This window comes from Nerophis ophidion, linkage group LG07, assembly GCF_033978795.1.
Source record: "Nerophis ophidion isolate RoL-2023_Sa linkage group LG07, RoL_Noph_v1.0, whole genome shotgun sequence".
In the NCBI taxonomy this organism is placed as follows: domain Eukaryota; kingdom Metazoa; phylum Chordata; class Actinopteri; order Syngnathiformes; family Syngnathidae; genus Nerophis; species Nerophis ophidion.
Genome location: NC_084617.1, coordinates 56447756 through 56461464, shown reverse-complemented (window position 1 = coordinate 56461464; position 13709 = coordinate 56447756). Strand labels below are relative to the sequence as shown.

The following is a 13709-nucleotide window of genomic DNA, read 5'->3' as shown; positions in this document are numbered from 1 at the left end:
TTTTTTGTACAAATACCGTTTTTAAACAATAAAAGTAGTGCATTTAAAAAGTTAAAGTACCAATGATTGTCACACACACACTAGGTGTGGCAAAATGATTCTCTGCATTTGACCCATCACCCTTGATCACCCCCTGCGGGGTGAGGGGAGCAGTGGGCAGCAGCGGCGCCACGCACAGGGATCATTTATGGTGACTTAACCCCCAATTCCAACCCTTGATGCTGAGTGCCAAGCAGGGAGGCAATGGGTCCCATTTTTTTATAGTCTTTGGTATGACTCGCCAGGGTTTGAACTCCCAACCTACCGATCTCAGGGCAGACACTCTAACCACTAGGCCACTGAGTATTTATTAAAACCTTTCAGTTTTGTTCAGGAGAGAACACAGAAGAATCCATCCATTTTCTACCGCTTTACCCTTTCGGGCGGCAGGCGGTGTACACCCTGGACAAATCGCCACCTCATCGCAGGGCCAACACAGATAGACAGACAACATTCACACTCACATTCACACACTAGGGCCAATTTTAGTGTTGCCAATCCCAGGTGCATGTGTTTGGAGGTGGGAGGAATACAAATAATACCAGAAGAAGTGAACAAGTTAAAAACATGGTTTGACCAAAAAGACTATTTTTGAATCCCAGTAAGACACAGTCATGCATACATACACACATAGGCACCTACAGTACGCTCACACATGCATACACAAATAGTACATACCTGTCCTGCACACTCAAAGTACATACAGCCACACGCACTTTCACTGTACAAACATACATATAAATGTACATATACATTCACTGTACAAACATACATATATACATACAAGTACATATGCATACATACACTCATGCATATAATTACGTTTCATCAAATATAATGACGTTGTTGCCCTCGGGTAAACGCATGACACACTGGCAAAGCTTAACCTATTTTACTATAACAATCTACAAGACTAATATAGTTGGCTTCTCTTTCTTCCCCTCCATTTATCTTCTTTCTTTTGTATTTCACGTTATCATTACATATATGTATTGTTGCATTTGAACAATGTATTGTTGATAATAGAGGTAATTATTGTTAATACTAATTATCAATAGTGCTATATCTATTGGTATTTGTATTGCTCCATTTGTAGTGTAATAATGTTCATTGTCATTTCTGTATTATTATTCATTTCACTAACTGCTTCTTTGCTATCACTTTTACCATTATATTTGTACATATCCTATTTGCTGATGTTGTTCTATAGTTGTTATTGTTGTGTTGGCTGTTGTTGTCTCTTTGTACTATATGCTTATAACCTGCCACCCAAGAATGTACAACAATTCATCTCAACGAAAGTGGAGAAATATATCCTTACAGGAAAATCTATTTTAAAACATTTGTATGCTCGTACAACAGATAAAACCTTTAGCATAGTTGTATGTGGAATTTAATTATGGAACGGATAAACCACAGAAATCAAACGAAGCACCCATCCATCCATCTTCTAACGCTTATTCCCTTTTGGGGTGACAGGAGGTGCTGGCGCCTATCTCAGCTACAGTCGGGCGGAAGGCGACGTACACCCTGGACAAGTCGCCAGCTCATCGCAGCAAATGAAGCACCAATATGATTAAGTTCAAGAGATTGTTCAAACTACAAGTGTTCACAAAGTACACAGAACAATAATTATGATGAACATCTTGAACCCTTTTTTTATTGAGACAAAAGTTATCTTTTTATTTAATGTTTGTTTGCTTACTATGGTATATTATTTATGTATTAATTATTTGTTCACTGTTCTGTACAGAGAACAAGGAAATGGGATAAAATTGCTCTGGTATGAAAAGGGGTAGGATTAAATTAGATCTGCTTCTTCATACTCCTTCTTGGACGTGCTGTAATGACACAACTGAAATTTTGTGATGCAATAGTTTGTATCATATGCATGTTGGAAATAAACTGAAACTGAACTAAAAAAAAAAAAGCATAAAATGGTGTGAATAAATAAAGCTATAGAGGTGATTTGAGTACACCTTCTAAAACAGTGGTGTCAAAGTCAAGCCAGATCCAGCCCACAAATTAATTATCTATTGCCCCCAGGATGATATTTGATTAATATTAAAGTTAAAGTCTGCGATGAGGTGGCGACTTGTCCAGGGTGTACCCCGCCTACCACCCGAATGCAGCTGATAGGCTCCAGCAACCCCCTCCACCCCAAAAAAGGACAAGCTGTAGAAAGTGGATGGGATGGATGGATAAAGTTAAAGTACAAAGTTTCCATATGAGTTGGGAAATTGTGTTAAATGGAAATATAAACGGAATACAATGATTTGCAAATCATTTTCAACCCATATTCAGTTGAATATGCCACAAAGACAACATATTTGATGTTCAAACTAATAAACATTTTTTTTTTGCAAATGATCATTAACTTTAGAATTTGATGCCAGGAACATGTGACAAAGAAGTTGGGAAAGGTGGCAATAAATACTGACAAAGTTGAGAAATCCTCATCAAACACTTATTTGTAACATCCCACTGGTGTGCAGGCTAATTGGGAACAGATGGGTGCCATGATTGGGTATAAAAGCAGCTTCCATGAAATGCTAAGTAATTCACAAACAAGGATGGGGTGAGGGTCATCAATTTGTAAGCAAATTGTCGAACAGTTTTAGAACATTTCTCAACGAGCTATTGCAAGGAATTTAGGGATTTTACCATCTACGGTCTGTAAAATCATCAAAAGGTTCACAAAATCTGGAGAAATCACTGTACGTAGCGATGATAATACGCTTAAAAATAAAGTTTATGAGTTTGAACATCAAATATCTTGTCTTTGTAGTGCATTCAATTGAATATGGGTTGAAAAGGATTTGTAAATCATTGTATTCCGTTTATATTTACATCTAACACAATTTCCCAACTCATGGAAACGGGGTTTGTACCAATGATTGTCACACACACACAAGGTGTAGTGAAATTATTCTCTGCATTTGACCCATCACCCTTGATCACCCCATAGGAGGTGAAGAAAGCAGTGAGCTGCAGCTGTGGCCACGCCTGGGAATCATTTTTGGTGATTCAACCCCCAATTCCAACCCTTAATGCTGAGTCCCAAGCACGGAGGTAATGCGTGCCATTTCAATAGTCTTTGGTTTTACTCGGCCGGGGTTTGAACTCACAACCTTAGAACCGGCCCGCAGGCCACAGCCGCTTGCTGGTGTTTTGCACGCACCAATACTCCATCAGTGCTGGCGCTAGGAAGTTTCAAAATGGGGTCCCAAGGACCCCATCAAGTCATAAAATTGGGGACCCACAGTACATTTTTGGGGTCCCACTTTTTTGTAAGCGTTTTGAAAACAAATGATAAATGTATGCTTTATTCTGTTATATCTCACATTCTACATTGTGTTTTGGAAAAAGGTTGTCATAAACGTTACTTAATTTCCATCCATCCATCCATTTCCTACCGCTTATTCCCTTCGGGGTCGCAGGGGCGCTGGTGCCTATCTCAGCTACAATTGGGCGGAAGGCGGGGTACACCCTGGACAAGTCGCCACCTCATCGCAGGGCCAACACAGATAGACAGACAACATTCACACTCACATTCACACACTAGGGCCAATTTAGTGTTGCCAATCAACCTATCCCCAGGTGCATGTCTTTGGAAGTGAGAGGAAGCCGGAGTACCCGGAGGGAACCCACACAGTCACGGGGAGAACATGTAAACTCCACACAGAAAGATCCCGAGCCTGGGATTGAACCCTGACTACTCAGGACCTTCGTATTGTGAGGCAGACGCACTAACCCCTCTGTCACCGTGAAGCCCGTTACCTAATTTATTAAAAAAAAAAAATATGAATGAAAACACATTTTTATGCATATGTAAATGTATTCAGTTAGAAATATTAATTCACTGTCTTCTTTCCTTCATGGATGTAAACATTACCGCTGCCGGTATTTTTTTCCCCTATAAATATATTGTAATATTTTTAGAATTTTTTTTTTTCTATTTTTGGCAAAATAAGACAAAGAAAACAACCTGAAGTTGTCTTTATTTTTTTGTTTTAATGACATGATTATGATAGTCCGGCTCGTTTGTGCACACATTTTACTAAAGGCTGAGCTAAAATGAGTTTGACTATTATTTATTTCACTAACTGCTTATTTGCTATCACTTTTACGATCATATTTGTACATATCCTATGTGCTGGTGTTGTTTTATTGTTTTTGTTGTTGTTATTGTTGTGTTTGCTGTTGTTTTTGTCTCTGTCTCATCGCCCTCTTATCCCCACAATTTCCCCCTCTGTCTTCCTTTTTTCCTCTTTCTATCCCCTCCTGGCTGCACCAAATGATAATATAAATACATTTAATAAAGTCACATTCAAATAAGGCAACAAGTGAAGTATCCTACACTTCTCTTTTGTAAAGTAAATCTGAACAGCCGATATGGCCATCTACATCAACTAAATGATTTGCCTGAGAAGCTGGACGGGACAAAAAAAAAATAATAATAATAATAAATAAATAAATAAAATGAGTTTGACACCCCTGTTCTAAAACAATAGTTTCTACTAAAATTTAGCAGTTTTGGGGAGTAGAGACCCGTTAACAAAGCAGCAACGATCCTCAGTTTGTCCAATAGATGGCACTAGCAACCCTCGCGTCCACTGTCAGTGAAGAAGATGTAACATTGACGTCATACGGAAGTAAACATCTCAGCGACAAAATTACAAACACTTGTTAATACTCAGAAATATAAACTGGTTATTTCAGCTCCCAAAATATATTTAGTATGGGTGGAAAGCGACCATGAAAAACGACTATAGTCATGCGTACTCCGTACTAGCAACAAAAATGACAAGTAAATTACTAAAGTAAAGCCGATATTGGGTCATGCGGTATCCTGTATGGTCATGGTTGGGATCAGAACGTCCAGTATTCTTTCTTGGAACAACCCTACTGTTAGGGCTTATGTTGTTATTATACGTTGGCGGCATCCGAGCAAGTCTCAGTTTAGGTCCAGGTGGAGACTTCCCTCGTTTCAGAGGTATATAATTTTCTCTATTGCATTATTTGACTGCTTAATTGACTTTAATGTTTTTCCCGCCCTTTTTCTACTAGATGTGTTCCTGTATGGTTTCAGTCATGATGATGTGCCTTCCCTGGTGGTCAGTGTGGCTCTCTTGCTGTTCTTTGGACCATGGCAGGAGCGTTGCTGGGGAACAGTCGCCTTCCTCGCACTGTCCACCTTGACAATGACCATATTGCCTCTTGTTTACACCCTGGTCCTCTTCGTCTTTAGCTTTGAGGCCAGCCTGGTCTGTGGCTATGCTGCCATCCAGTTGGCATTGTTTACAGCCCAGTGTCGTCACATGACAAGGAGGCGACTACAGAGGTGGTTGCCTGTTTGGATTCTGCCCTGGTTGCTCCTGTTGCTGTGTCTGATTATACTCCCCGGAACACCGCCCCTGCTCAACTTCTGCGCAATATGCATTGGTCATAATTGTATCCTTTTGTAATTAATACTGGCACTCAGCATCAAGGGTTGGAATTGGGGGTTAAATCACCAAAAATCCTGCTGCTCACTGCTCCCCTCAACTCCCAGGGGGTGGAACAAGGGGATGGGTCAAATGCAGAGAGTAATTTCACCACACATAACAGGGATGGGAATTTTCCGCGGATCCGCGGAATTCAGCCGATTTTGGCGCCGCCAGGGTCAATTCTGTGAATCGTTTAAATCCAGGGAGAAAATTATAGAGGGGTTAGGTACTCATGTTTTTTGTCTCTGCGTTGACCCAGTTATCAGTACAAAGCAGAGAATTCCCGCGAAAAATATAATGCCAATGTGTTAAGGCACCAGATTGGCAAGCTCTACTATCAGCTGACAACATCAACCAATGACATTGCCCGTTATAGGCGTCTGCACGCGTTGTTTGCAGACAATATCTAGTCCCTGATCCTCAATTATTCTGAGCGTTTCTGAACTCGTATTCTGTTTATATTGGTTGTGTTTATCAGCGAATAATCTGGAAAGAAAACCCAGTAGCTCTCAATTAACATGTTTCTTTGTTGACAAAACAGTTTCAGACATGGTTAAGCTTATTCAAGATAGGAATGCTTCATTAGCGAAATATATCAATAAGGGCGTGAGAAACAAGTGGAACTGGGCATGTCTCGATATATCTATCAAACTGAAGGTGAAGATTAACAACAATATCGTAAAAGTAGACAAACTGATCAGCGATTTCATTGCAACGTGCGATGAACCGGGACGTGCTCAGTGGTTATATTGCAAGGACATTGTGAACAATGGATCTCGGGAAAAGTTGGCACTCTTTGACCACGCGACATCGGCAAGGCATCTAAGTAAAGTGAATTTACAGAGAAGAATTCTGGTTAATCCATTTGTTGGCCTATTTTTGTTTATAGTCCAAAAGTGTGAAATAATTTGATATATATGTAAACTTGTATACATAAATTTCATCACATGATACATTTTTATGAAAATATTTGCTAATAAATGTGAAATTTTGGTCAGGAGAATATTGTTAGATTTTGACCAAAAATAGCAGGAAATGCATCCTAAGGTAACATAGATTTCAAAATTGTGCACCCGAGTGCACATAGTGCGGCCTTCCGCAAAGCGGTGTTTTACGATTAAAACATTTTCAGCTGATTTTGTAAATCTTCATTCCCATCCCTGACATAAGCTGTGTGCCAATTCAGGGTCTGTATCCATTGGAGTACCCGGCCTTCGCAGCCTCAGAAGGCTGGACCTCCGAAGGCACCTCCGAAGGATGCGTCACCCATTGTTAAATGGAACGGTCTAGCCTGCGGAGGATACTTACATTTGAAAGTGTATTCGCTGTCGGAGCTGCTGCTTGTTTAGTTTAGTTTATTAAAGATCCCCATTAGTCTACACCACAGTGGAGGCTATTCTTTCTGGGTCCAGGCAACAAACATCACACAATCACAAAACAAGAGATTACAATGCAGTAAAACATTATCAAATAATACAATATTGTAATACAAAAATAGCTACAACAAAGAACAAAAAAAAAACAATAACTTTGACTTTACATAACAATGTTCATACCAAAGATAAAAAGATAAAAAATATATATCCATCCATCTTCCGCTTTGCCGAGGTTGGGTTGCGGGGGAAGCAGCCTAAGCAGGGAAGCCCAGACTTCCCTCTCCCCAGCCACTTCGTCCAGCTCCTCCCAGAGGATCCTGAGGCATTCCCAGGCCAGCTAGGATAGATAATCTTCCCATATACATACAGTACATATTATTTTAACATTCTTGGCTGACGTTAGACTCACTCAGCTTCAGTACCCTGCAGACCAGCAGTGATGCGCTCAAATTGCTTCTCTATGCTTCTACACAGTCAGTCATGTTTTTGATGATTTCCTTTTTTAATTAAATTAATATCATTAGCATCTCCTCAGCTTTGTCCTTAACACTCACTGTCTTCCTTCCTATGGCTGAAAAACATATTTAAGTCCATCTCTAGCTATAAGATATTGGCAGCAAGTAAGACCAGATGTTTTGGTCAGAACTAACGGGTTTCACTGTGACATTTGGTAAGCCAACTAAAGACAGGGATGCTTGTAACATTTTTTTGCATGCAACTTAAAACATAACAATTATCCGAGAGACAGCTCCTGTCCCAAAACACTCTTAAGTTGGGGTACTTTTAATCAATCAATCAATCAATGTTTACTTATATAGCCCTAAATCACTAGGGTCTCAAAGGGCTGCACAAACCACTACGACATCCTCGGTAGGCCCACATAAGGGCAAGGAAAACTCACACCCAGTGGGACATCGGTGACAATAATGACCCAGTGGGACGTCGGTGACAAGGATGACTATGAGAACATGATACTGTGATACTGATGATACTGATGACTATGAGAACATATGAGAACATGATACTGTGAAAGATCAATCCATAATGGATCCAACACAGTCGCGAGAGTCCAGTCCAAAGCGGATCCAACACAGCAGCGAGAGTCCCGTTCACAGCGGAGCCAGCAGGAAACCATCCCAAGCGGAGGCTGATCAGCAGAGCAGAGATGTCCCCAGCCGATACACAGGCGAGCAGTACATGGCCACCGGATCGGACCGGACTCCCTCCACAAAGGAGAGTGGGACATAGAAGAAAAAGAAAAGAAACGGCAGATCAACTGGTCTAAAAAGGGAGTCTATTTAAAGGCTAGAGTATACAAATGAGTTTTAAGGTGAGACTTAAATGCTTCTACTGAGGTGGCATCTCGAACTGTTACCGGGAGGGCATTCCAGAGTACTGGAGCCCGAAATGAAAAAGCTCTACAGCCCGCAGACTTTTTTTGGGCTTTGGGGATCACTAATAAGCCGGAGTCCTTTGAACGCAGATTTCTTGCCGGGGCATATGGTACAATACAATCGGCAAGATAGGATGGAGCTAGACCGTGTAGTATTTTATACGTAAGTAGTAAAACCTTAAAGTCACATCTTAAGTGCACAGGAAGCCAGTGCAGGTGAGCCAGTACAGGCGTAATGTGATCAAACTTTCTTGTTCTTGTCAAAAGTCTAGCAGCCGCATTTTGTACCAACTGTAATCTTTTAATGCTAGACATGGGGAGACCCGAAAATAATACGTTTCAGTAGTCGAGGCGAGACGTAACAAACGCATGGATAATGATTTCAGCGTCTTTAGTGGACAGAATGGAGCGAATTTTAGCGATATTGCGGAGATGAAAGAAGGCCGTTTTAGTAACGCTTTTAATGTGTGCCTCAAAGGAGAGAGTTGGGTTGAAGATAATACCCAGATTCTTTACCGTGTCGCCTTGTTTAATTGTTTGGTTGTCAAATGTTAGAGTTTTAAGTGGAGGTATCGCTGTACGTTTTGCCACGGAATGTTTTTCGACCGTTGGAGGTCTATGTTCATTTAACCAAACTTCCAATCATGTTTTTGTTTTGACCACAAACCTAATTTTATCATTTGTTTTTGATTGATCAACCATGCTTCACGGTGGAAGAGGGGTTAGTACGTCTGCCTCACAATACGAAGGTCCTGCCGTCCTGGGTTCAATCCCAAGCTCGGGATCTTTCTGTGTGGAGTTTGCATGTTCTCCCCGTGAATGCGTGGGTTCCCTTCAGGTACTCTGGCTTCCTCCCACTTCCAAAGACATGCACCTGGGGATAGGTTGATTGGCAACACTAAATTGGCCCTAGTGTGTGAATGTGAGTGTGAATGTTGTCCGTCTATCTGTGTTGGCCCTGCGATGAGGTGGCGACTTGTCCAGGGTGTACCCCGCCTTCCGCCCGATTGTAGCTGAACTAGGCGCCAGCGCCCCCGCGACCCCTAAAGGGAATAAGCGGTAGAAAATGGATGGATGGATGGATGATCAACCATGAATTTGACAAACAGAAATCGGTTATTCCCATCCCTGATACTTTCCTTTAACTAATAGTAATATTTGCCATTTCTTGTGTAGGATAATAACTATTTTTGCCACTTATGTGTCCTTCTCCACTAAATTTAGATTTCTATTAGAGGTATTGCTATGTGTTGTCTAGAGCAGTGGGCTTTTAACCTTATTGACCTCGGGGCCCAACTTTTTCACTCCTAAGGGGCCAACTGAAATATTACCACTGAATGAGTAATTTTACTCTTGATTCAATAGTAATATTAAATCTACTTACAGTTTACAACTTTGTCAAATGATATAAAACCATGTGTTAATCACAAAGATTATTATTTATTTAACACATAAACCTTAAGCTTAGGTCAGAGTGATTAGAAAAATAAATACTACCCAAATTTTCTGCATAAGAAGGGACTCATAAATAACTGACATTTTTTGTTTTCACACAGTTATGTTGTGCTAAAATAAATTAACCAAAATGATAATGAATGTTTCCTAATCAAACCGTCAATACAAGTAAAGTGCAAAGTAAAATACAGCTTCAACACTTCAGTCATCATTTTTGCGTTTCTCAATCTTTTTTATTACTTTCGCTCGAGACTTCTTCTGTTTGTTTATTACAGAGTAGCAGGCTTCGAATTTTTACTTTTTAAGGTCAAGGCAAGTGTTGCCTTAAAGGAGGGTTCATAATTTAAGGCACCAAGGCAAACATTATTTTCTTTCGAGGCAGGGGTTCCAAAGCATGCATATATACATACAGTCATGTTCAAAAGTTTACATAAACTTGTAAAGAATAGAAATGGTAAATGGGTTGTACTTGTATAGAGCTTGTCTACCTTCAAGGTACCCAAAGCGCTTTGACACCACTTCCACATTGACCCATTCACACACACATTCACAAACTGATGGAGGGAGCTGCCATGCAAGGCGCTAACCAGCACCCATCAGGAGCAAGGGTGAAGTGTCTTGCTCAAGGACACAACGGACGTGACGCTCAGGTTGTGCACGGCCACTCTCCCACTGCGCCATGTCATGGCTATCTTGAGTTTCCAATAATTTCAACAACTCTTATTTTTTTGTGTAAGCGTGATTTGAGCACATACTTGTTGGTCACAAAAACATTCATAAAGTTTAGTTCTTTTATTAATTTTTTATGGGTCTACTGAAAATGTGACCAAATCTGCTGGGTCAAAAGTATACATACAGCAATGTTAATATTTAGTTACATGTCGCTTGGCAAGTTTCACTGCAATAAGGCGCTTTTGGTAGCATCCCACTAGCTTCTAATTTAATTTTTGACCACTCCTTTTTACAAAATTGGTGCAGTTCAGCTAAATTTATAGGTTTTCTGACACAGACCTTTTTCTTCAGCATTGTCCACACATTTAAGTAAGGACTTTGGGAAGGCCTTTTTAAAACCTTAATTCTAGCCTTATTTAACCATTCGTTTACCACTTTCCACGTGTGTTTGGGGTCGTTGTCCTGTTGGAACACCCAACTGCGCTAAAGACCAAACTTCCGGGCTAAAGATTTTAGGTTGTCCTCAAGAATTTGGAGGTAATCTTCCTTTTTCATTGTCCCATTTACTCTCTGTAAAGCACCAGTACAATTGACAGCAAAACAGGCCCAGAGTATATTACTGCCGCGCACATCCTTGGTAGCAGACATGGCGGAAGTTTACTTTGCTATCCTCTCTTCATACTCATGGTTTGATATTGTCATTTTTGCCACAGGTGGTGGAAAAGTGCGAGTGCCTCTGCCCATACATGCCACAGCTAAGAAAAATACATTTTTTGACACTACGGTTAAGAAACACTAGTCTTGAGGAATTTTGAGTTTAAGTTAAAAATCAATCTTAGTGAGAGAATTCCAGAAAGTTAAGTGTTTGCAAAAATGACAGGAAACCACTTCTCTCTATGCACTTGTCTATTCCTCCTCCTGAATGAACATTCCAGACAGTCAGACCTTCATCGGGATGCTCCAGGAGTTGGTGGAAGCCAATGTCCTGAGCTTCATCCCCGCTGCAGCATACATTCTTACTACATCCAGACCCACATTGCCAACCTACAGAACACAACAGATGTATGTCATATGTATCCATTAAACAGCCATGCACATCTTTATTGTTAACTTGTAACGTTTTCACAGGTCGAGATCACATTCTGCGGTTGTTTATGATGATCAGACAACATCACCTTCCATGAGGGACCCCTTCATTTTGAACCACCACCAGTGGGAGGAGCCTCAGGAGCTTATTTCCCCTTCTGAAGCAGAGGTGTTGGAGGAACAGATGCTGAGGGCTGGAATTATTGCCTCCTTACAGGATGCACCAGAGCATGTGAACGTAAAAGTGGAAATGACAAAATCTTCTGTTTCGGCTCTGAGGTTAGTAGCGACAGAAATCCCCACACCTTATCTTCTGTATTGAATAATTTATGGTTTATAATGATTCCTCTAGGCTACAACAGCTTGAGAAGATGGGCTTCCCCACAGAAAAAGCGGTAGTGGCGCTTGCAGCATCGAAACAGCTGGACGGTGCCATCTCCCTCCTCATAGATGATCGAGTTGGCGAGCAGGCTGTAGTGGTAACAAAGGGAAGGACGGCAGCGCCACCAAAACACCATTAGGTATCTTATGCTGACATCTAACAATCTGAAACAGGCTTGGCCTGTTCATGACAAACTACAGACTCTTGTTCGGGTTTTTGCTGAGCTGCAACAGTTAGCTACAGGTTTTTTTCACAACTGTGTAAGAAGCCTCTCCTGGTTGCAGCATAATATTGCACTGCATTTTGCCGCAATTGTGTTGATTATTTAGAAACATTCATTCATTATTTTTAATCAGCAGAGAACCAAATGTACTTTGAACGGCCCCATACCATCAACAAACTCAATATGGTGCCCCCTCTTGGTATGACGCCATCTACAGAACTGGAGCCAATTTCCTCGCATAGACAGCGTGGATAAATGCACAAAAAATATTATTTAATTCTTGTAATTGCAGGTTTTTGTGGTCCTGTTCCATGATTACTTGTACTTATGATTAAAAAGGGAACATAAAAGTATAGCCATTTCTGGACTTCCCTGCTCCCATAGCTTGTGCTGTCTTCATGCTCTTTCAGCATTTCCTCAATTATCTTGATTAAACCGGATCTTTCTGTGTGGAGTTTGCATGTTCTCCCCGTGACTGCGTGGGTTCCCTCCGGGTACTCTGGCTTCCTCCCACCTACAAGGACATGCACCTGGTGATAAGTTGATTGGCAACACTAAAATGGCCCTAGTGTGTGAATGTTGTCTATCTGCGTTGGCCGTGCGATGAGGTGGCGACTTGTCCAGGAATTACCCTGCCTTCCACCCGAATGCAGCTGAGATAGGTTCCAGCACCCCCTGCGACCCCAAAAGGGACAAGCGGTAGAAAATGGATGGATCTTGATAAAACATCAGAAGAGGATGCAAAATATGTTATTTACCTTCCCCGGCTTACCTTCTTTTTTTTATTGTTTTTGATTATTGAATCAGCTCTTCTTTTTTCGTTATTCCACAGGTTCTTATTCAGTCTTTCTCGGCTCGAAATGTCAAAAATCAGGAGCACATTTGGCTTGAATCTTTTACGATTTTTCCAACTAAACACCGACCAAAACCCTTCTTCGAAGTCAGAATCATTAGAAAGACCGCTGCAAATTACACTCCTCTCGCTTGGTCCATCCCATTTTTGTGCCAGTCAATTTGACATGAGAGGTCCATACTTTCCTATTTTCATCATTTGGAAATTATTGCAGGCTGACTCCTTCTTTAGTTGTATTGTTACAGCCTGCAACATTACATCTGCTAAACATATTTGATAATTCATTTTAAATTCTGGGTTAAAATAATATGATTCAGGATTATGATGTTAACAAAACACACACTATACACAAATGTAAATTGCCTCCAGGTGACGTAGGCAGGCTGATGCAAGCCCGCCCACATTTTGGAGCTGAAAGTGGGCATTCCAAAATGTGTTGAAAGCCGTTAAAAAACACGCCTAAAATCACTACTATGGGTCCATAAGTATTACATTTTTAGGTACAGAACTATGAAATAAATGCTAAGGTTGTTCGCATTAGTGGGGCCCTTTTAGTAGCACCTCATCTGTGAGAAACATGCATTTCTAGGATGCAAAGTAGACCTGAGTATTTGGATCACACCAATGAAAAATCGTCCAAATTTCCTTTGCCAATGCCAAACTGCATATTTTGCCATTGAGTCTTATTTGGTGAATTGGACGATTTGAAGTGTGAAAAAATAAGACATTTTGACAGTTTAA

General features: G+C 40.8%; 1 protein-coding gene across 1 annotated transcript; it reads left to right on the top strand.

The window, feature by feature from the left end:
• The first annotated feature begins 4643 nt into the window (after positions 1–4643).
• On the top strand, positions 4644–12574 carry rhbdd3 (rhomboid domain containing 3). Its single transcript, XM_061906585.1, has 5 exons — positions 4644–5035; positions 5110–5493; positions 11360–11486; positions 11553–11789; positions 11863–12574. Exons 1-5 carry the CDS (start codon positions 4882–4884, stop codon positions 12029–12031), a joined length of 1071 nt encoding a protein of 356 aa, XP_061762569.1. The 5' UTR covers positions 4644–4881; the 3' UTR covers positions 12032–12574.
• Positions 12575–13709: the final 1135 nt, after the last annotated feature.